At 35.0% G+C, this 24708-nt stretch overlaps 2 protein-coding genes across 2 annotated transcripts; both read right to left on the reverse strand.

The window, feature by feature from the left end:
* Positions 1 to 13637: 13637 nt before the first annotated feature.
* LOC127104489 (uncharacterized) lies at positions 13638 to 14528 on the reverse strand. Its single transcript, XM_051041676.1, has 2 exons — positions 13989 to 14528; positions 13638 to 13910 (listed from the first exon to the last, which is right to left on the reverse strand). Exons 1-2 carry the CDS (start codon positions 14526 to 14528, stop codon positions 13638 to 13640), a joined length of 813 nt encoding a protein of 270 aa, XP_050897633.1.
* Positions 14529 to 14868: 340 nt separating this feature from the next.
* LOC127104499 (uncharacterized) lies at positions 14869 to 15775 on the reverse strand. The gene is made up of 2 exons (XM_051041685.1): positions 15523 to 15775; positions 14869 to 15218 (listed from the first exon to the last, which is right to left on the reverse strand). The coding sequence occupies exons 1-2, from the start codon at positions 15773 to 15775 to the stop codon at positions 14869 to 14871; spliced, it is 603 nt and encodes a 200-aa protein (XP_050897642.1).
* Between the last annotated feature and the right edge of the window lie 8933 nt (positions 15776 to 24708).

The following is a 24708-nucleotide window of genomic DNA, read 5'->3' on the forward strand; positions in this document are numbered from 1 at the left end:
GATAGATAGATAGATAGATAGATAGATAGATAGATAGATAGATAGATAGATAGATAGATAGATAGATAGATAGATAGATAGATAGATAGATAGATAGATAGATAGATAGATAGATAGATAGATAGATAGATAGATAGATAGATAGATAGATAGATAGATAGATAGATAGAGATAGATAGATAGATAGATAGATAGATAGATAGATAGATAGATAGATAGATAGATAGATAGATAGATAGATAGATAGATAGATAGATAGATAGATAGATAGATAGATAGATAGATAGATAGATAGATAGATAGATAGATAGATAGATAGATAGATAGATAGATAGATAGATAGATAGATAGATAGATAGATAGATAGATAGATAGATAGATAGATAGATAGATAGATAGATAGATAGATAGATAGATAGATAGATAGATAGATAGATAGATAGATAGATAGATAGATAGATAGATAGATAGATAGATAGATAGATAGATAGATAGATAGATAGATAGATAGATAGATAGATAGATAGATAGATAGATAGATAGATAGATAGATAGATAGATAGATAGATAGATAGATAGATAGATAGATAGATAGATAGATAGATAGATAGATAGATAGATAGATAGATAGATAGATAGATAGATAGATAGATAGATAGATAGATAGATAGATAGATAGATAGATAGATAGATAGATAGATAGATAGATAGATAGATAGATAGATAGATAGATAGATAGATAGATAGATAGATAGATAGATAGATAGATAGATAGATAGATAGATAGATAGATAGATAGATAGATAGATAGATAGATAGATAGATAGATAGATAGATAGATAGATAGATAGATAGATAGATAGATAGATAGATAGATAGATAGATAGATAGATAGATAGATAGATAGATAGATAGATAGATAGATAGATAGATAGATAGATAGATAGATAGATAGATAGATAGATAGATAGATAGATAGATAGATAGATAGATAGATAGATAGATAGATAGATAGATAGATAGATAGATAGATAGATAGATAGATAGATAGATAGATAGATAGATAGATAGATAGATAGATAGATAGATAGATAGATAGATAGATAGATAGATAGATAGATAGATAGATAGATAGATAGATAGATAGATAGATAGATAGATAGATAGATAGATAGATAGATAGATAGATAGATAGATAGATAGATAGATAGATAGATAGATAGATAGATAGATAGATAGATAGATAGATAGATAGATAGATAGATAGATAGATAGATAGATAGATAGATAGATAGATAGATAGATAGATAGATAGATAGATAGATAGATAGATAGATAGATAGATAGATAGATAGATAGATAGATAGATAGATAGATAGATAGATAGATAGATAGATAGATAGATAGATAGATAGATAGATAGATAGATAGATAGATAGATAGATAGATAGATAGATAGATAGATAGATAGATAGATAGATAGATAGATAGATAGATAGATAGATAGATAGATAGATAGATAGATAGATAGATAGATAGATAGATAGATAGATAGATAGATAGATAGATAGATAGATAGATAGATAGATAGATAGATAGATAGATAGATAGATAGATAGATAGATAGATAGATAGATAGATAGATAGATAGATAGATAGATAGATAGATAGATAGATAGATAGATAGATAGATAGATAGATAGATAGATAGATAGATAGATAGATAGATAGATAGATAGATAGATAGATAGATAGATAGATAGATAGATAGATAGATAGATAGATAGATAGATAGATAGATAGATAGATAGATAGATAGATAGATAGATAGATAGATAGATAGATAGATAGATAGATAGATAGATAGATAGATAGATAGATAGATAGATAGATAGATAGATAGATAGATAGATAGATAGATAGATAGATAGATAGATAGATAGATAGATAGATAGATAGATAGATAGATAGATAGATAGATAGATAGATAGATAGATAGATAGATAGATAGATGGATAGATAGATGGATAGATAGATGGATAGATAGATGGATAGATAGATGGATAGATAGATGGATAGATAGATAGATAGATGGATAGATAGATAGATAGATAGATAGATAGATAGATAGATAGATAGATAGATAGATAGATAGATAGATAGATAGATAGATAGATAGATGATAGATAGATAGATAGATAGATAGATAGATAGATAGATAGATAGATAGATAGATAGATAGATAGATAGATAGATAGATAGATAGATAGATAGATAGATAGATAGATAGATAGATAGATAGATAGATAGATAGATAGATAGATAGATAGATAGATAGATAGATAGATAGATAGATAGATAGATAGATAGATAGATAGATAGATAGATAGATAGATAGATAGATAGATAGATAGATAGATAGATAGATAGATAGATAGATAGATAGATAGATAGATAGATAGATAGATAGATAGATAGATAGATAGATAGATAGATAGATAGATAGATAGATAGATAGATAGATAGATAGATAGATAGATAGATAGATAGATAGATAGATAGATAGATAGATAGATAGATAGATAGATAGATAGATAGATAGATAGATAGATAGATAGATAGATAGATAGATAGATAGATAGATAGATAGATAGATAGATAGATAGATAGATAGATAGATAGATAGATAGATGGATAGATAGATGGATAGATAGATGGATAGATAGATGGATAGATAGATGGATAGATAGATAGATAGATGGATAGATAGATGGATAGATAGATAGATAGATAGATAGATAGATAGATAGATAGATAGATAGATAGATAGATAGATAGATAGATGGATAGATAGATAGATAGATAGATAGATAGATAGATAGATAGATAGATAGATAGATAGATAGATAGATAGATAGATAGATAGATAGATAGATAGATAGATAGATAGATAGATAGATAGATAGATAGATAGATAGATAGATAGATAGATAGATAGATAGATAGATAGATAGATAGATGATAGATAGATAGATAGATAGATAGATAGATAGATAGATAGATAGATAGATAGATAGATAGATAGATAGATAGATAGATAGATAGATAGATAGATAGATAGATAGATAGATAGATAGATAGATAGATAGATAGATAGATAGATAGATAGATAGATAGATAGATAGATAGATAGATAGATAGATAGATAGATAGATAGATAGATTTTGTATAATATCTTTTGTATGTTACAAGTTGCTTCTAAACAAACAGTTTGAATAATATTTTGTATGTTACAAGTTGCTTCTAAACAAGCAGATTTTACACAAATGGTAAACAATTACTCAAAGAAAAGTTGTGTATAAAGAATGATAGCTTTTCCTAAAGAAATAGACTTTGTCAAGTTTAGCAGCGCTTCATCAATCTTATGTGTTTTCTTCAAGTCTCCAAGTTCTAATTATATAGCATAAGAAGAAGACCGTTGGAGGGCAAAATGAAGAAACTAAAAAGAGCGGTTGTACACTGTTGGATGGTGAAAGAAGTGATATTGTGTACGATCCTTCGCCCATAAATTAAGTGACAGGTCTGATGTATAGTACTGTCTTTTCCCATGATATCAAGTAGCGTAAAGGATATTTGATTTGTATTATGTACTATTTGATCACGTGCCCATTTGATCTTATCTTTAAGTTCATTGCCTTCTGATGAAAGTTGATGAAACATCAAATGAAGAAACATAAAGTTGGATTCAGAAACTTCAGAATCTTTGGTCAGAACCTTGACAACGTCAGTAGTCTGGCGTGAGATCTTCAGTATCTTCAGAATCTTCAAAGTCTTCAGAATCTACAGTTAGAACCTTGATAACCTCAACCTCTGGCTTGAGATCTTCATAATCTTCAGTTAAGTAGCACAACTTTAGAAGCTTGCCATTCTTCATAAGCTTAGTGATCAGAGTCATGTCCAGAAGCATGAACTAAGAGAATATTGCAACAGCAACATAGCATATCCTTAGAAGCTTCACAAGAATGAATCAGCACAGAAGAAGAAAGATCATTACAGCAAAAACTTTGAACATCTTTCAGAATTTCTTATGACTGGCGTAGAAGCGGAATTGGAACTCATCATTTAGAAACTGATGATGTTGCATGTCATATACTCATAATCAAAATTGGTTATTAAAGCTACACAATAACAAACCATTAGGATACCAAAATTATTCTCACACAAATACAACATTGTTATCATCAAAACTCAAGGTATAGATGTAGAACCAATTCTTGTTCTAACACTAGCGATATGCCAAAAACATTTTCGGATGAATCTATCATATAGAGATGATCCTAAAAAACTTTGGGTGAGTGTGTGAGAATTGACTTAGTAACTTATGAGTTACTTTAACATTTTTACAATACTTTTGTCACTCATACGCTGCGCTAAGCGCACGGTCGATGAAACGAGCTTTTACACTTCCTATCTTTCATAACTTTGAAGCTTCAAATTCTTTGCTACATTATCAATGACTTTAGCACTTCAATAAACATTGAATATTCTTCCTTATGAGGCTTAAGATAACTTCAAAATGAGAAACATCATCAGAGACAATTGGAAAGATATCACCAGAGATCGACATGATCAAGCAAAGGATTAATCATTAGGACTCCACCGAACATTGGAGTCATTATCAAAACCACCATGCTCACTCAATGGATCTAAGCATCATCATCTACAGTACATGCAAGCACATAGATCCACAAGATTTTCTGTTATAATCTATGTTTGGTTCCTGAACTCATCCTGGTGTAAAACCTCTGTCTAGTTCCTAGATTATCCTAGTATAAAATCTTGTGTTCGGTTTAAAGGATAGCCGTTGTAAAACTTGTAACACCCCGATTTAATTTCCGTATTTATTTATTAGGTGTTTATTTTAATTAATCATTATTTGGTGTGATAATTAATTAAATATGTATTCCGGTGATTATTTGAATGATTTGAATATATGCATTATTTGAATAATTGAACTTTACGAGTAGAAATAGCAATTGTCTAGTAATGGGACTAATTAATTAGAATGGGTGGATAAGTGGGTTAAGCCCATTATGAGTTAAAAAAGATAGTAAATGTTTTAGAGATTAGAGTTAGTTTTGTAAAACAAGAGAAAAAGAGAGAATGGAAGAGAAGAGAAGAGAAAGAGGAGAAGAGGAAACTAGAAGAAGAAGGACCTAGAGATTTCATCTATACTAAGGTAAGTGTGGGATTTCAAGTGGTTATGGATAAACATAATGTATGTAATTTATGTGGGTTAGATATCATGAACTTAGGATTGGGGATTTTGATTTTTGACAAACCCTAATATGTGTTTATGCTTTAATCCATGAAATTGATGTTTATGTTATGCTATGATGTTTCTATATTGAATTCCATGAATGGGTATGTGTACAGAACATGATTTGGTGTATAATTGCATGTTTGAGTTTCACTTGAAAATGGTTGATTTGGGAGTTTGGTGAAAATTAGTGGAGCTTAGAATCTTGTTTCTATGATCCTAATAGTTGCTATATGATTTGGGAGGTTGTATAACTATTTATTTCATGAAAAATGATGGATTAATGTGGTTTTATGATGAAAATTCGTGTTAAACAGTAGCATTTTTGCAACAGCAGTTTTTCTGGTTTTTGACAGCATTTTCGCAACAGCAAATTTTCTGGTTTTGACAGCATTTTGAAAAACTTGTAAATTCAATAACTTTAGAACCGTAACTCCGTTTGAGGTGTTGTTTGGATCGTTACGAAACTAAGAGTATTATCTATAACGTGATATTCATTTTGATAACAGTAGATTAACATTTTTTTCAAAAGAATCCTAATATGGATGTATGTTGTATGTGTGGTGAATGTGAATGACATGTTTTCTATTGTTTGGCATGTATTGGATGGTTCTAGATGGATTTTGTGAAGAAACATAATACTTGAAATTATGTATGTGATGATGTGAATTGGTGAATTTGATGAATAACATAAATTGACATATTTGCTTTATGTTATTGTATTGTGGTGAGATGATGAATGTTAATTGATGTATTATTTGGGATTGAAATCATGTTAGGTGTATGTTGTGCAAATGTTGGATGCGGTATGCTTATGTATGATTAAGGGGTTGCGATCGTCTTAATTGCATGAGTCTTCTTGTTGTTGCACACTTACACTAGCATGAGTCTATGAAAGAGACAATGTTGGGTAATCTCGCATAGATTATTTGCTTGTCCAAAACCTAACGTCGAATGGGGTTTGAAAGCTTAAGGCCGAATCGAGCTTTAGAAGTGGTTATCTAGTCTATTTGAGAGACACTCGGCAAGCCGGAAATGATAGCGGATGGGATCCACATGCATATCATATTGAGTCACACATTGAGTTGCACATGTCGGTGTGAATTATTGTTTGTGTGATTATGTGATATGATTATGTGGATATGATTTTGGTAGATATGCATATACATGGATTTTAGGTGATCCATTTGAGATGAATTGTTGATGTGTTGTTGATGTGATATGTGTGCATATTTGTGATATACGTGATGAAATTGTGACTTGTATATATTATGGAATCATGTGAAAGTTGTATACATATTTGATGATGATTTGTATATGATGATGGATGATAATATGTACATGAAATCGATATGTTGTGAAATATGACTTTTGTATATCGTTTACTATTTATAAATGAATACTTATGGATTGTTGAGCCATGTCGTATGATGATAAACATGTGATTCTTTAATAAGATGATATGATGCATGTTTGTATGAAGCGTGACGAATTCTAATAATATATGTACGTTTGTTATACATTTCATATTATTATGTTTTTCTATAATGATATGAATTCTGACCCTTCTGTTGGAATGATATTTTATCGCGACATCGCTCAGGTACCGGAGATAGGGGTGCTTCGCACAAGGATTAGATTTGGAGGCTAGTTCTTGTTGTGTTTTGACTAGGTAGTCTATAGTGCTCTGGTCATGTAACACTTGGGTTTATGGGATTATTTGTATTTGATTTGATGTTGAGAGATATTGTTGTTCTGTCTTTTATCTTGCTATTTGGATATGTTGGTTTTGATGTTGAGTGGCCTTAGAGCCCAAAACGATATTGTGGTAGATGATTTATGGGAATCATCACTATTCACCATTTATGAAGAGAGATGTTATTCCGCTGTGTGAGTTTGCATGTTGGTTATTTGGTTTTGATTTATAATATGTGTTACTTGTATGTGACCATGGCATGTGTTGTTTCTGGAAGAAGTAAATGTGATGCCCTCGTGTATGCATGCTTTAATTTACTCTAATTATGCAATTGTATATTGTTGATCGCGTGACTAGTATGTCTATAGGATTCGTGACTACAAGATCACAGTCGTGTCGCATAGTTTTAAGATTATTGAATTCAAAGGACTAATAATCGAACTTACTGTTATCTAATGTTACTACGTAAATCTAAGGCTGAGGATTACTCTAGGAGTCGAGGGACGAAGAGAAATAACTACTAACGAAAACAAAATATTAATAAAAATAATGAATAGCGGGATATTGGTATGTAACGCATCAAACCTCGGGGATTCGATAGATAGTTGGTGTAATCTTAAACATCAAAATACTCTTCAATAGAAATCATTTATTTAAAAGACTTTATCTCACACTTTTGTGTTTATTGAATTTGACTATAATCTTAAACCAGAATGCTTCATTCTCATTGTCTCATTTGAATTAAGAGTAATTTTTGGAAATAAATAAAGTCTAATCAATCCTAAAGTGCTCTCTTTATATTTAGGATTAATGTCTAGTTTAAGTTATCCGGTTAAAATCTCAAACTCTCGTTTTTATTGACTGTAACCTTCGTTCGCTTTGTACTCTTGTACGAAAACCGTTTTAAATTTAGAACAAGAAACTATAACCGGAAAATAATACTTTATAAAAGCCAACACCAATTACTTATGAATCCAGTCACTTCGATAGTCTTTACATACCGATATCGATTGGTTTAGCCGGACATGGATTTGAGGACAAACATGATATTATGATGATTGAACATAAGACGAGGCATAAGCAATTAAAATAGAACCTGGAATATAAACCGAAAACTTGGAATTAATGTTGTTTCTTGAATTCAAATAATGTCGGCACACTTTGCAAATTCGATACACCGTTACAATCAAATTCAATTGCTTAAAACAAAAATCGTAATAGTCCTCAATGTGGAGAATCTATCACTTTACAGGTAAATATCTGCTTAAGAAATGCTAACAACAAAAATCTGGCTAAAAGTGCACATATCCTGGATCTAAAGACCGAAGTCCATATATATACTCCCCCACTCCTCCTTAAAAGTAGCCTTGAAGATCTACTAGTGGGGAGCGGTTTGTTGAACGAGCAAAACTCGAACATGAATAAAATCGTGGAGAGAAACAAGGAGGAATGGGTTGGTGGCGGTTGCCACAACCTAGGTCTTTGATCCATGTGGTGGGCTCCACTCTCTCATGTGATGGGCGCCACACTCTTCTGATGTGGTGGGCGCCACACCCTTAAATCTATGTGGAGAGCGCCACTCTCCCATGTGGTGGGTGCCACTTGTTCTAATGTGGTGGGTGCCACATTTCTTTATTTTGCTCCATTTTCTTCCCTTTTTCTTTCCTTTTTGCTATTTTCCCGCTTTGCTTGCCTAGACACCTCTTATTCAATAAATACCTGAAATAAACATAAAGTACAGCGTAATACTATGAAAAATAAAGTAAAAAGCAATGCAAGTTAAGTCAAATATATGATACATTTTCGTGTTATCAAACTCCCCCATACTTAAACCTTTGCTTGTCCTCAAGCAAATGCTGCATACATGAATAAAAGAGTTTTGTAAAATTTTGTAGCATACAGTATCAAGACTCGTGAAACACACAGTTGCACTCGGATACTCATTCTAGCCTACAAACACTACTTTGGTCAGAAATTGCATCAACAGGGACTAACTTTCATACTAAGGGTATTGTTGGAACACATAGTCGCAATCATACAATCATAAGTCTCCCTCATATACAAACCAATATGAATCATGTTATCATGCCTAAGCCTATCTTACTAATCCTTCTTTTTATCCTTTTTAATTCTAGTGCAATCACATTAAGCCCGTTATCCTTTCATATACATGGCAAGATAATCTGTTAGTGACTATGATCTCATCATTATTTCTTTCTTTCTTTTTCTTGCACTTTGGCTCAAATAACAGCTAAAGATGGTTATATCGTCAGGTTAAATGACCGGGTGAGGGTCATCTAACTTAGAGGGAACAACATTTTTCATAATTTTTGTCAATCTTTTTCTCTTTTAAGCCTGAGATCATACACTTATTTGCATTGACTTCTTGCGTAGTGTGTTCTTAGGATGGGGCTAACTGCTTGATAAACTACTTAAGGAATCTTAAAGGATAGAATTTAAGGTTACGGCATGACAAGTACTCAAATCGATCTTATACTTGGGAGATTTAAGGTGTTAAAACAATACTGATCTTGTAAAGTTTTTCCAAATATCTACAATTCAACCTAAGTTTTATTTATAGTTTAGAATTTTCAAAAGATGTACTGTGTTTCTAAGTCAAGATTTTCGCAAAAATTTGGTATGGCTTAAGAAAATGGGAGAATAAATAAATATCGGAAACCACGCATAAAGACTCGACAGCGCAATGATATTTGACTCAACTAACACTTAACAATTTAACAAAGGAAATAACAATAATTTAAATCTACCTAGAAAGCGATCAATAAAAGTGGTAAAGCTTCCTCCCCCAGACTTAAATCGAGCATTGTCCCCAACGCAACGACGTAAGATAGGAAAGAAAGGTAGAACCTGGGTAGCCTGCTACTGGTGCCTTCTGCCACGTGTTCGTCCACATCTACCATTTCTAGGATGGTGAGGTGGCATGCCCACATAAGAGGCATAGTCTTATAGATCTTCCACACGAACTGTCAATGCTGCCATTTCATCGATCAAACCAGACATGTTATGTTCAGTCCTGAAAGCATAATCATGCTGGTCATGATGCATCTGGCGAAGGATTTGCATCATTTCTGTTTGCTGAGCTTCCGTGTTTTGGATTTGTTGGTCGCGCTGAGCGCCTAATTTGTTACGCTGTAGCAGTTCAGCATAGATGTCATCAAGAGTGGTATGTGCCATATTTCTTCTTCTGGATCTTTGGCTGGATGATATACCTGCAACATTTTCAGAAGAAACGTGTGTGGTGTGTGGGTGTGTGTCAGTAGCAGGAGCAGCTGGCTCCTAAACATAATCCTCATTGATGTCCCCGCCAGCAGCTACATTCTCAGGAATGTGCACGGGGACTGGGTTAGGCACCGGATCATGAATATAACAACAATAATAAAAAAGTACCGAGTGACTTTATGAAAGAGAAGAAATAAAAAATGAGAAATAATAATAAACAGTAATTTAGAAGAATTAATAATTAAAAATAAAGTGTGGGTTGTCTCCCACCAAGCGATTTGTTTATTATCGTAAGCTCGATAAAATTTGGTTAAAGGTTAATTCGGTGAATGAGTGGGCAGCTCTACAACCTTTAGATTCACGAAAAAATCTTTGTTGTCAATGTTATGGTAATGTTTCAAACGCTGCCCGTTTACTGTAAATGGTTCACTAGCTTTTCCCTTTATCTCTATCACTCCATTTGGAAAAACTTTGGTAATTTCGAAGGGATCGGACTACCTAGAATGAAGTTTTACTGGAAAGAGTCTAAGTCGGGAGTTAAACAGAAGTACTTTGTCACCTTCCTTAAACTCTTTCCTCAATATATGATTGTCATGCCATTTTTTGTTCTTTCTTTATAGATATGGGAATTCTCGTACGCGTCTAATCTAAGTTCTTCTAGTTCATGGATATCTAATATTGTTTTCTTGCCTGCGGCAGTATAATTGAGATTAAGGGTCTTAACGGCCCAATATGCTTTATGCTCTAATTCTACCGACAGATGACACGATTTTCCATAAACTAGCTTAAATGGTGTGGTTCCTATTTGAGTCTTATAAGTTGTCTTATATGCCCACAGGGCTTCGTGTAATTTTGAAAACCAATCTTTCCTAGAGGTGGCAACTATTTTTCTACGATTTGCTTGATTTCTCTATTAGAGTCCTCTATTTTCCCGCTCGTTTGTGGGTGAAAGGATGTTGCTACTCGGTTTCAGACTCCATATTTCAGTAATAGCTTTTCAAAAAAAATTGAAATGAAATGGGAGCCACCATCACTGATGTCAAGTCTCGGCATGTCGAATCTAGGAAAGATTATATGCTTAAAGAGTCTAATTACCACTCGTGTGTCATTTGTTGGAGAGTCTATAGCCTCGATCCATTTCGATATGTAGTCGACAACAACGAGTATGTACTTGTTACCAAAAGAAGATGGGAATGGTCCTGTGAAATTAATTCCCCGTACGTCAAAGACTTCTACTTCCAAAATGCCTTTGAGTGGCATTTCGTCGCATCTAGTGATGTTTCCAGTGCATTGGCACCGGTCGCAATTTATGATCGCGATGTGGACATCTTTCCACATAGTGGGCCAAAAGAGGCCGGCTTGCAAGATCTTGGTGCAAGTCTTTGATGTGCTTGCATGTCCTCCATAGGGAGCAGAATGATAGTGGGAGGTTATATTTTCGACTTCATCTTCGGGGACACATCGACGGAAGATACCGTCGGAACCTCTTTTGAAAAGTAGAGGCTCATCCCAATAGTATTGTTTAAGATCATGGAAGAATTTCTTCTTTTGTTGGTAAGTCAAGTCTGGTGGAAGCACCCCAACTGCTAAGTAGTTGACGAAGTCAGCATACCATGGCAGTGTGGTTTTAGTGTAAATTGTTTCCACTACCTCGTTTGTTTCGGTATCCTCATAGGTTAATTCACATTTAGTTGTATTACTTTCCAACTGGGCTATGAGTCATTTGTAAGGGATCATCATTGATAGGCACTCGTTCAGGTTCAATACCTTCCATCCTTCACAAGTGATCAGCTACGACGTTTTCAGTGCCTCACTTATCTTTGATTTCTAGATCAAACTCTTGTAGGAGTAAAATCCACCTTATGAGTCTTGGTTTGGCGTCCTTTTTACTTAATAGGTACCTAATTGCAGCATGATCGATATAGATAATTATCTTTGCTCCTACTAGGTAAGAACGAAATTTATCCAATACGAACGCGACAGCTAAAAGTTCATTTTCTATGGCGGCGTAGTTCATCTGTGCAGGATCTAAGGTTCTACTTGCGTAATATACTGCATGAAACTTCTTATCCCTTCTTTGTTCTAAGACTGCGCCTACGACATAGTCACTAGCGTCACACATGATTTCAAACGGTAATCTCTAATCGGGCGGTTGCATGATAGGTGCGGTGATAAGAGTTATTTTCAATTGTTCAAATGTTGTTTTAAGCATTTGTCGTCAAAGATGAATTCGAAGTCTTTCATCAATGGACATGTTAATGGTTTGGTGATTTTTGAGAAATATTTAATGAATTGTCGGTAGAAACCGGTGTGTCCTAAGAAACTTCGTATTTCTCTTACGGTTATCGGAGGTTGAATGTTTTCTATAACTTCTATTTTAGCCTTGCCAACTTCAATCCCCTTATCAGGCACTATGTGTCCAAGTATGATTCCTTGTCGGACCATGAAATGACATTTTTCCCAATTTAACACGAGGTTCACTTTTACACATCTTTCGAGTACCATTTCAAGATTCGATAAACATCCTTCAAAGCTTTTCCCACAAACAGAGAAATCGTCCATAAAAACTTTCATGATGTCGTCTATAAAATCAGCGAAAATTGACATCATGCATCTTTGGAATGTTGCGGGAGCGTTACATAGTCCAAACGGCATTCGTCGAGAGGCGAATGTACCATAGGGACATGTGAAGGTTGTTTTCTCTTGGTCGTCAGGATGAAAAGGAATTTGGAAAAATCCTGAATAATCGTCTAAATAGCATAAGTGAGAATGCTTAGCCAATCGTTCAAGCATTTGATTAATAAATGGTAAAGGAAAATGATCCTTTCGAGTGGCTTTGTTTAATTTTCAATAATAAATGCACATTCTACTTCCAGTTACCACTCTTTGTGCTATAGATTCGCCTTTTTCATTATTAACAAATGTGACGCCTCCCTTCTTCGGTACGACATGCACTGGGCTGACCCATTGACTATCGGATATCGGGTAGATAATCCCCGCTTCTAACAGTTTTTGCACTTCTTTCTTTACTACATCACTCCGAATGGGATTTATCCTTCTTTGATGTTCTCTAGAGGTCTTACTGTCTTCCTCTAGCATAATGTGATGCATGCATATGGAAGGGCTTATTCCTTTTAGATCTGAGATATTTTAGCCTAAAGCAGTTGGATACTTCCTTAAAACGTGTAGGAGTTTTTCGGTTTCTATCTGCCCTAAGTTTGCATTTACTATTACAGGTCTCTCGAGTTCAGTGTCTAGGAATTCGTACCCTAAATTTTTGGGTAGCGTTTTAAGTTCTAAGGCTGGTTTCTTTGGGCAAGGCATATGATTGGGTGTTAGTTCCAGACATTCACTTAGGTTATCATCTTAGTATTCCTTATTCTAATTTTTATCTTCAAAAGTAGGAGGCCTTGGAATTTTCAGTATTTCGAAGTACGAAGTTTGTTCATTCTCCATTTCTCTTACACATCCATCGATGACATCTAGCAGACAACATGTATCCTCTATAGCTGGTACCCTTAAGAATTGCGTCAAAATAAATTCGACTTTTTCCTCACCAACTTCAAAGGTTAGCTTGCCTTTATTAACATCTATAATAGCTCTGGCAGTGGCTAAGAATGGTTTTCCTAATATGATAGGGATATTGGAATCCTCCTTAATGTCCATGATTATGAAATCAGTAGGAATATAGAATTGACCTATGCGCATTGGAACATTCTCTAACATACCTACAGGAAATTTAATAGAACGATCCGCAAGTTGTACAGATATCCTACTTGGTCTTAATTCTCCCATTTTAATCCTTTCGCATATGGACAAAGGCATTAAGCTAATACTAGCTTTTAAGTCGCATAGTGCTTTGTCTATGACAAACTTTCCGATTACACAGGGTATGGAGAAACTCCTCGGGTCCTTCAGCTTATGAGGCATATTATTTTGTATTATAGTGCTACACTCAGAAATAAGTGTAACGGTTTCGTTATCCTCGATCTTCTTCTTTTTAGATAAGATCTCCTTAAGAAACTTAGCATATGAGGGCATTTGGGTGATGGCTTCTGTAAAGGTTATTGTGATATTTAATTGTTTCAAAAGCTCTACAAATTTCTTGAATTGCCCTACACTTTTAGATTTAACAAGTCTTTGAGGATATGGGATAGGAGGTTTATACGGTGGTGGAGGCACATATGGTTCTTCTTTCTCTATGGTCTCTTCGCTTTTATCTTCCTTTAGCTCGTTTTCCTTCTCAGTTATCTTACCAGGGTCTTTGTGCATGGTTGGGTTTTGAATTCTATGGTCGGTCGGTCCATCTAATTCTGTCCCACTTCATAGTATAATAGCATTTGCATGACCTTTCGGGTTTGGTTGTGGATGTCCAGGAAATGTACCTGCAGGGGCAACAGTAGGTGATGTTGTTGAGCCACTTGCAAAATTTGTGTTTCTAACATTTTGTTATGGGTGGCTAAAGCATCTACTTTGTTTGCTAATTGCTTGATTTGCTCACTAGTGTGTATGTTTTGATTTAGGAAATCTTTATTTGGTTAGGTGCATACAATGCATTATTGTATTTGTAAGAAAAGTTCGGATGGTTCTTCCAACCTCGGTTGTAGGTGTTTCAGTAAGGGTTTCCTTGAGCATAATTCACTTGGTCTATGGAGATTCCTGTCAAAAGTTGACATTCAGGGGTGCCATTCCCAGGAACTCCGCATATCTCGCAGTTTGGTGCTACGACAGCCATGGTGGCTGCGGGTGTTATGGTCAGGTTTTCTATCTTTTGAGTAAGAGCATCTACCTTAGCATTGACATGGTCTAGACTGCTTATTTCGTACATACCGCCTTTCATTAGAGGTTTCTCTATGGAGGTTCTTTCACTTCCCAACTGGTAGTGATTTTGGGCTATACTTTCGATAAGTTGATAAGCCTCATTGTAGGGTTTATCCATCAGTGCACCACCTGCGGCAGCATCTATTATCAATCTTACATTGTACAAGAGATCATTGTAAAATGTATGGATGATCAACCACTCTTCTAAACCGTGATATGGACAAAAGCCTCATCATGTCCTTGTATCTCTCCCAACCTTCAAAAAGTGATTCGTTGTCTTTTTGTTTAAAACCGTTTATTTGGGCTCTTAGCATAGCCGTCTTACTAGGTGGGAAATATCGTGCTAAGAAAACTTTCTTCAACTCGTTCCACGTAGTGACAGAGTTGGACGGTAGAGACTGGAGCCAGGCTCTAGCTCTATCTCTTAATGAGAAAGGGAAAAGACGCAGTCTTATAGCTTCGGGGCTGACACCATTCGCTTTCACTGTGTCTGCGTATTGCAAAAACACTGACAAATGTAGGTTCGGGTCCTCCGTGGGACTACCAGAAAATTGGTTTTGTTGTACGGCTGACAACAGCGAAGGTTTTAGTTCAAAATTATTTTCCTCTATGGCAGGGGCAACAATGTTGTTATGTGGTTCATCCTGCAAAGGGATGGCATAGTACTTGAGAGGACGATTTTGTGGTCCTTCGGCCATCTCTGGTTGTATAACTGGTTCAGGAATAGGGGTATTAGGATCGGGAATATTTAACTTGATATGATGCTCTCGTATCAGGTATCATATCCGGCGTTCTAACCTTAGATAACGCTCTGGTTAATGGTAGCTTGAATTTCTCGCCTTTAGAGCGAGTACTTGGCATACACTTGACAAATTAGAAAGGAAAATAGATGTGTTTACCTTAGTTTATACTGAGAAACACTGGAGTTACGATATCGACTAAATTAGTCCCCGGAAACGCCGCCAAAAACCAGATCATGTGACTAGTATGTCTATAGGATTCGTGACAGCAAGTGCACAGTTGTGTCGCGTAGTTTTAAAGATTATCGAACCCAAAGGACTAATAATCAAACTTACCGTTATCTAATGTTACTACGTATATCTAAGGTTAAGGATTACTCTAGGAGTTGAGGGACGAAGAGAAATAACTACTAACGAAAATAGAATATTAATAAAAATAATCAATAATGGGATATCGGTATGTAACGCATCAAACCTCGACGATTCGATAGATGGTTGGTGTAATCTTAAACATCAAAATACTCTTCAGTAGAAATCATTTATTTAAAAGACTTTATCTCACACTCTCGTGTTTATTGACTCTGGCTATACTCTTAAACCAGAATGCTTCGCTCTCACTGTCTCATTTGAATTAAGAGTAATTTTTGGAAATAAATAAAGTCTAATCAATCCTAAAGCGCTCTCGCTGTATTTAGGATTAGTGCCTAGTTTCAGCTATCCGGTTAAAACCTCAAACTCTCGTTTTTATTAACCGTAACCTTCGTTCGCTTTGTACTCTCATACGAAAATAGTTTTAAATTTAGAACAATAAACTATAACCCGAAAATAATATTTTATAAAAGCCAACACCAATTATTTAAGAATCTCGTCGTTTCGACGGTCTTTACATACCGATATCGATTGGTTTAGCCGAACATGGATTCAAGGACAAACATGATATTATGATAACATAAGACGAGGCATAAGCAATTAAAATAGCAATTAAAATAGAACCTGGAATATAAACTGAAAACTTGGAATTAATGTTGGTTCTTGAATTCAAATAATATCGGTACGCTTTGCAAATCCGGTACACCTTTACAATCAAATTCAGTTGCTTAAAACAAAAACCGTAATAGTCCCCGATGTGGAGAATCTATCACTTTATAGGTAAATATCTGCTTAAGAAATGCTAACAACAAAAATCTGTTTAAAAGTGCACACACCCCGGCTCTGAAGACCGAAGTCCATATATATACCCCCACACTCCTTCTTAAAAGTAGCCTTGAAGATCTACTAGTGGGGAGTGATTTGTTGAACGGGCAAAAACCGAACATGGAGAAAATCATGGAGAGAAACAAGGAGGAATGGGTTGGTGCCGGCTGCCACAACCCTAGGTCTTTGATCCATGTGGCGGACGCCACTCTCTCATGCGGTGGGCACCACACTCTTTTGATGTGATGGGTTCCACACCCTTCAATCCATATGGTGGGCACCGCTCTCCCATGTGGTGGGCGCAACTTGTTCTAATGTGATGGGCGCCACACATTTCTTTATTTTGCTCCATTTTCTTCCCATTTTCTTTCCTTTTTGCTATTTTGCCGCTTTACTTGCCTAGACACCTCTTATTCGATAAATACCTGAAATAAACATAAAGTACGGCGTAATACTATCGAAAATCAAGTAAAAGCAATGCAAGTTAAGTCAAAAATTGTATACATTTTCGCGTTATCAGTTGTATTTGAGTAGTAGTAGTTTGGGGGTGTTACATTAGTGGTATCAGAGCACGGTCGGCCATTCGGCCAGGTTATGAATTTGTTTGATTCCATTGTATCTGATTTGTGTGTATGACACAATCAATATGGTTTGTTTTGCAATACTGCTAATGCTAAGAGATCCAAGTGTCTTAAGTTTATGAATGGCTTAAGACCTGATATCAAGAAAGCAATGGGTTACCAATAGATTACGAGATTTTCTGAGTTGGTTAATAAGACTAGGATTTATGATGAGGATAGCCGTGAGAGTGCTGCTCATTACAAGTCATTGCATGATAAGAAAGGAAAATGGAAATTCTGAGGGAAGTCGTATGATGGTAAGAAGAAAGTTGGTGATGGCAAGAAGCCGAGTGGGGGAGGATCTCACACTCCTGTCAAGTGCTTCAGATGTGGTGTCGAGGGACATCGTTCTCCCGAGTGTCCTAAGGGCGATGTGACTTGTTTCAAGTGTGGCAAGCAAGGTCACAAATCTTTTGATTACAGAGTTGGTTCGAATGTGACTTGCTATAACTGTGGTGAGTAAGGGCACATTAGTACCAAGTGCAACAAGCCGAAGAAGGATCAACCCAAAGGGAAAGTGTTTGCATTGTTCGGTGCTGATACTTCTGCTGAGGAGAGATTGATTCGAGGTACATGCTTTATTAATAATATGCCTTTGATTGCTATTATTGATATCGGTGTGACGCATTCTTTTATTTCTTTGGATTAGGCTAAGAGATTGAATCTTGAATTATCTATTATGCATGGAAGCATGGTTATTGATACTCCGACTATGGGTTCAGTGACTACTTCATCTGTTTGTTTGAAATGTCTATTGAATATTTGTGATAAAGATTTTGAAGTTGATTTAGTGTGTCTTCCATTGAGTCAACTTGATGTTATTTTGGGAATGGACTGGTTGAAGCCAACCATGTCTATATCAATTGTTTTGTGAGAGTTGTTCTTTTTCTTGAGCCAGAGAAGGAAGGTGATTTATTCTTGTATGCTTAACAAGTGAATGAATCTATGTGAGATGGTGTTGAAGTGTTTATGTTGGTGGAAAGTTTGAATCTTAGTGAAAACGGAACAATGGGTGAATTTCCAGGTGTTCGTGATTTTCCTGAAGTGTTTCCTGATGAGGTTAATGATTTGCCGCCTGAACGTGAAGTTGAGTTCACGATTGATTTGATTACTGGTACTAGTCCGGTATCGATGGCTTCGTATCGGGTGTCATTATCTGAGTTGAAAGAGTTGAAGCGTCAACTAGGGATTTGCTTAATAAGAGGTTTATTTGTCCGAGTGTGTCACCGTGGGGTGCACCTGTCTTATTAGTTAAGAAGAAAGAAGGTATTATGAGGTTGTGTATGGATTACAGAAAACTTAATAAGGTTACTATCAAGAATAGTTATCTGCTTCCGAGGATTGATGATTTGATGGATCAGTTGGTTAGTTCTTGTGTGTTTAACAAGATTGATTTGAGGTTTAGGTATCATCAGATCCGTGTGAAAGCTAAAGATATTCAGAAGACTACTTTTAGAACAAGGTATGAACACTATGAGTATTCGGTGATGCCTTTCGGTGTGACGAATGTACCTAGTGTATTTATGGAGTGCATGAATCGGATTTTTCATAAATATCTTGATAAGTTTGTTGTTGTGTTTATCGATGATATTTTGATCTATTCGAAGAGTGAAGAGGATCGTGCTGAGCATTTGAGGATTGTTTTATCTGTATTGAAAGAGAAGTGGTTATTTGCTAAACTTTCTAAGTGTGAGTTTTGGTTGAAGGAAGTGAGTTTCCTTGGCCATATGATCTCTAGTGGTGGTATTTCGGTTGATCTTTCTAATATTGAGGTTATATCTCAATGGGAAGCGCCAAAATCTGTGTCGGAGATTCGTAGTTTTCTTGGTTTGGCAAGTTATTATCGAAAGTTTATTGAAGGCTTTTCTAAGTTATCTTTGTCGTTAACGCAGTTGACTAGGAAAGGTCAAGCTTTCATTTGGAATGCACAGTGTGAAGCTAGTTTTTAAGAGCTAAAGAGGAGATTGACTACTGCTCATGTTTTGATTTTACTGAATCCATCATAACCATTTGTTGTGTATTATAATGCTTCTTTGATGGGTTTATGAGGTGTGTTAACGCAGAATCAACACGTTGTAGCTTATGCTTCAAGGCAACTCAAAGTGCGTGAGAGGAATTATCCGACTCATGATTTGGAATTAGCTGTTGTTATGTTTGTTTTGAAGATTTGGAGACATTATTTGTTTGAGGCGAGATTCGATGTGTTTAGTGATCATAAGAGTTTGAAGTATTTGTTCGATCAGAAAGAGTTGAATATGAGGCAAATGAGATGGTTGGAATTCTTGAAGGATTGTGATTTTGGTTTGAATTACCATCCTGGTAAAGCGAATGTTGTAGCCGACGCTTTGAGTAGGAAATCTTTGCATATGTAGATGTTGATGGTGCGAGAATTGGATTTGCTTGAACAATTTCGAGATATGAGTTTGGTTTGTGAAAAGACTAGTGAAGCTTGGTATGTTGAAGCTTACTAGTGGAATTTTGGATGAGATTCGAGAAGGTCAGAAATCTGATTTGGTTTTGGTATATCGATTGACGTTGATCAATCAAGATAAAGATGGTGTTTTTCGGATTGATGAGAATGGTATCATGAGGTGTCATGATAGAGTTTGTGTTCCCGATGTTTCAGATTTGAGAAAGAGGATTCTTGATGAAGGACATCATAGTGGTTTGAGTATTCTTCTTGGTGCTACTAAGATGTATCAAGATTTGAGGAAATTGTTTTGGTGGCCTGGTATGAAGAAAGAGATTGCGGAATTTGTGTATTCGTGTTTGATTTGTCAGAAATCAAAGATTGAGCATCAGAAGCCGTCTGGTTTGCTACAATCATTATCTATTCCTGAATGGAAATGGGATAGTATTTCTATGGATTTTGTTTCTGGTTTACCTAGGACTCCGAGTAATTGTGAAGCTATTTGGGTTATTATGGACAGGTTCACGAAATCTGCTCACTTTATTTCGATTAGAATGGATTATCCAATGGAGAGGCTTGTAAAGTTGTATATTCAGAAAATGGTCAGTTTGCATGGTATTCTGTCTAGCCTTGTGTCAGATAGGGATGTGAGGTTTACTTCAAGATTTTGGGAAGGTTTGCAACGTGCTTTGGGTACAAAGTTGTGTTTGAGTTCTGCTTATCATCCGCAGACAGATGGTCAGACTGAGAGAACAATTTAGTCGCTTGATGATCTTTTGAGAGCTTGTGTTTTGGAACAGAGAGGTGCTTGGGATAGTTATTTGCCTTTGATTGAGTTTACCTACAACAATAGTTTTCATTTAAGTATTGGTATGGTTCCATTTGAAGCTTTGTATGGTAGAAGGTGTAGGACGCCTTTGTGTTGGTACGAATATGGAGAGAGTGTTGTGGTTGGACTAGAGATAATTCAACAGACTACTAATAAGATTAAAATGATCAGAGAGAAGATGAAGGTTTCTTAGATTCGTTAGAAGAGTTACCATGACAAGAGAAGGAAAGCGCTTGAGTTTGAGGTAGATGGTCATGTGTTTTTAAGAGTTACTCCGGTAGTGGATGTTGGTAGAGAATTGAAGTCACGTAAGTTGACGCCACGTTTTATTGGTTTGTATCAGATTATCGAGAAAGTAGGTGATGTGGCTTATCGGATTACGTTGTCGCTGTCACTTGCTAATCTCCATGATGTGTTTCACGTGTCTCAATTGAGGAGATACATTGCGGATCCTTCGCATGTTGTCCAATTAGATGATGTTGAAGTTAGAGATAATTTGACCATGGAGACATTACCTATGCGGATAGAAGATAGAGAGGTGAAACAACTCCGTGGTAAAGAGATATCTTTGGTGAAAGTCATTTGGGGAGGACCGGCTGGTGGAAATGTGACGCGGGAGCTTGAGAGTCAAATGAGAGATTCATATCCCGAGTTGTTTGCTTGAGGTAATTTTTTAAGACGAAAATATTTCAAGTGAGGGAGAGTTGTAACACCCCGATTTAATTTCCGTATTTATTTATTAGGTGTTTATTTTAATTAATCATTATTTGGTGTGATAATTAATTAAATATGTGTTCTGGTGATTATTTGAATATATTTGTTATTTGAATAATTGAATTTTATGAGTAGAAATAACAATTGTCTAGTAATGGGCCTAGTTAATTAGAATGGGTGGATAAGTGGGTTAAACCCATTATGAGTTAAAAAAGATAGTAAGGGTTTTAGAGATTAGAGTTAGTTTTATAAAACAAGAGAAGAAGAGAGAATAGAAGAGAAGAGAAGAGACAGAGGAGAAGAGGAAACTAGAAGAAGAATGACCTAGAGGTTTCATCTATACTAAGGTAAGGGTGGGATTTCAAGTGGTTACGGGTAAACATAATGTATGTAATGTATGTGGGTTAGATATCATGAACTTAGGATTTGGGGATTTTGATTTTTGAGAAACCCTAATATGTGTTTATGTTTTAATCCATGAAATTGATGTTTATGTTATGTTATGATGTTTCTATATTGAATTCCATGAATGGGTATGTGTATAGAACATGATTTGGTGTATAATTGCATATTTGAGTTTCACTTGAAAATGGTTGATTTGAGATTTTGGTGAAAATTAGTGGAGCTTAGAATCTTATTTCTATGATCCTAATAGTTGCTATATGATATATATATATATATATATGTTGTATAACTATTTATTTCATAAAAAATGATGGATTAATGTGATATTCATAACGTGATATTCTTTTTGATAATAGTATATTAATATTTTATCAAAATAATCCTAATATGGATGTATGTTGTATGTGTGGTGAATGTGAGTGACATGTTTTCTATTGTTTGGCATGTATTGGATGGTTTTAGATGGATTTTGTGAAGAAACACCATACTTGAAATTATGTATGTGATGATGTGAATTGGTGAATTTGATGAATAACATGAATTGCCTTGTTTGCTTTATGTTATTGTGTTGTGATGAGATGATGAATGTTATTTGATGTATTGTTTGGGATTGAAGTCATGTTAGGTGTATGTTGTGCAAATGTTGGATGTGGTATGCTTATGTATTATTAAGGGGTTACGATCGTCTTAATTGCATGAGTTTTGTTGTTGTTGCACACTTACACTAGCATGAGTCTATGAAAGAGGCAATGTTGGGTAATCTCGCGTAGATTATTTGTTTGTCCCAAACCTAACACCGAATGGAGTTTGAAAGCTTAAGACCGAATCGAGCTTTATAGGTGGTTATCTAGTCTATTTGAGAGACACTCGGCACGCCGGAAATGATAGCGGATGGGATCCACATGCATATCGCATCGAGTCACACATTTAGTCGCATGTGTCGGTGTGAATTATTGTTTGTGTGATTATGTGATATAATTATGTGGATATGATTTTGGTAGATATGCATATACGTGGAATTTAGGTGGTCCATTTGATATGAATTGTTGATGTGTTGTTGATGTGATATGTGTGCATATTTTTGATATACGTGATGAAATGGTGACTTGTATACATTATGGAATCATATGAAAGTTGTATACATATTTGATGATGATTTGTAAATGATGATGAATGATAATATGTACATGAAATCGATATGTTATGAAATATGACTTTTGTACATCGTTTAGTATTTATAAATGAATACTTGTGGATTGTTGAGCCATGTCGTATGACGATAAACATGTGATTCTTTAATAAGATGATATGATGCATCTTTGTATGAAGCGTGACAAATTCTAATAATATATGTATGCTTGTTATACATTTCATATTATTATATTTTTCTATAATGATTTGAATTCTCACCCTTCTGTTGGAATGATATTCTATCACGACATCGCTCAGGTACCGAAGATACAGGTGCTTCACACAAGGATTAGATTCAGAGGCTAGTTCTTGTTGTGTTTTGACTAGGTAGTCTATAGTGCTCTGGTCATGTAACACTTGGGTTTATGGGATTATTTGTATTTGTTTTGATGTTGAGAGATATTATTGTGCTCTCTTTTATCTTGTTATTTGGATATGTTGGTTTTGATGTTAAGTGGCCTTAGAACCCAAAATGATATTTTGTGGTAGATGATTTATGGGAATCATCATTATTCATCATTTATGAAGAGAGATGTTATTCCGCTGTGTGAGTTTGCATGTTGGCTATTTGGTTTTGATTTATAATTCGTGTTACTTGTATGTGACCATGGCATGGGTGTATACATGCGTTTTTGACGCCATGAGATTAGTATGCAGAATGGTTCTTTCGACAAATGACGTCATGAGATTAACAAGTTAGTTGATAAGTGTTGTTCGACATTTCGACAAGATATTTGTAGATGGAAAGACGTCTTTGACAGGCATGGATGATGTTATAGTATTTCGACAATTCGACAAAGTCTGGAGAGAGACGTCATTTCGACGTAAAGTGAAATTTCAAATTCAAAAGAGTTGTGACGTTTTGTAGAAGACGTGTGGAAGCACCTGGCGAAAGGAAGTTATGCAGAAAGCCAAGTGTCATAGTTTTAGGATTTATTCGTTAGTAACAGTTATTTTTGTTTGTATATAAATAAGATAGTTGTTATCAGAAAAGTGTGTGAAAAATTACTTGTACAAAATTCCTGCAAATACTCAAAGTACCCGTGTGAGAGAAAAGAGTCATATCTGGAACATGTATGTGTAAACAAACACCAATCCTTTCAAAGTTTTGCTTTATAAAATTCAAAGTCCTTTACCTATTTCTCTTTACATTTACTAGTAAATTATCTTCCTGCATCTCATTTTTCGACACTTTATGTTTCGTTATTTATTTTCTGCCATTTATCTTATCTTGTCAAATTTACATCTATTTAAACGTTTTAATCGACACCTTTCGACATAAAAGATTTGATAAGCCAAATGAAAGATACAAAAGGCGTTCTAGAGATTTACAAAATTATTTAGATTTGCACATGTCCTAGGATTTGTGTGGTTGATCCTGCAAGTAACCCAATTCTACAAGTTTTGGAAAACCAGAGGTTGTTCGCCAAAATACACCGCGAACAAATTGGCACGCCCAGTGGGACAGTGCATAAATCTAAAACTTAGATAATCTTTAGTCAAGGTTTTTTCTTAGTTGTATGAGACT

Source organism: Lathyrus oleraceus, chromosome 1, assembly GCF_024323335.1.
Source record: "Lathyrus oleraceus cultivar Zhongwan6 chromosome 1, CAAS_Psat_ZW6_1.0, whole genome shotgun sequence".
NCBI lineage: Eukaryota > Viridiplantae > Streptophyta > Magnoliopsida > Fabales > Fabaceae > Lathyrus > Lathyrus oleraceus.

Bases quoted from the DNA above. Each gene is read 5' to 3' on its own strand.
- LOC127104499 (XM_051041685.1), bottom strand. From the start codon at position 15,775: ATGGCCGAAGGACCACAAAATCGTCCTCTCAAGTACTATGCCATCCCT. The intron at 15,219-15,522 runs GTCTTTTCCCTT...GATTGATAATAG, and splicing joins CCCCGAAGCTATAAGACTGC to ATGCTGCCGCAGGTGGTGCA.
- LOC127104489 (XM_051041676.1), bottom strand. From the start codon at position 14,528: ATGCACAAAGACCCTGGTAAGATAACTGAGAAGGAAAACGAGCTAAAG. The intron at 13,911-13,988 runs GTAGGTATGTTA...ATGGACATTAAG, and splicing joins ATCGTTCTATTAAATTTCCT to GAGGATTCCAATATCCCTAT.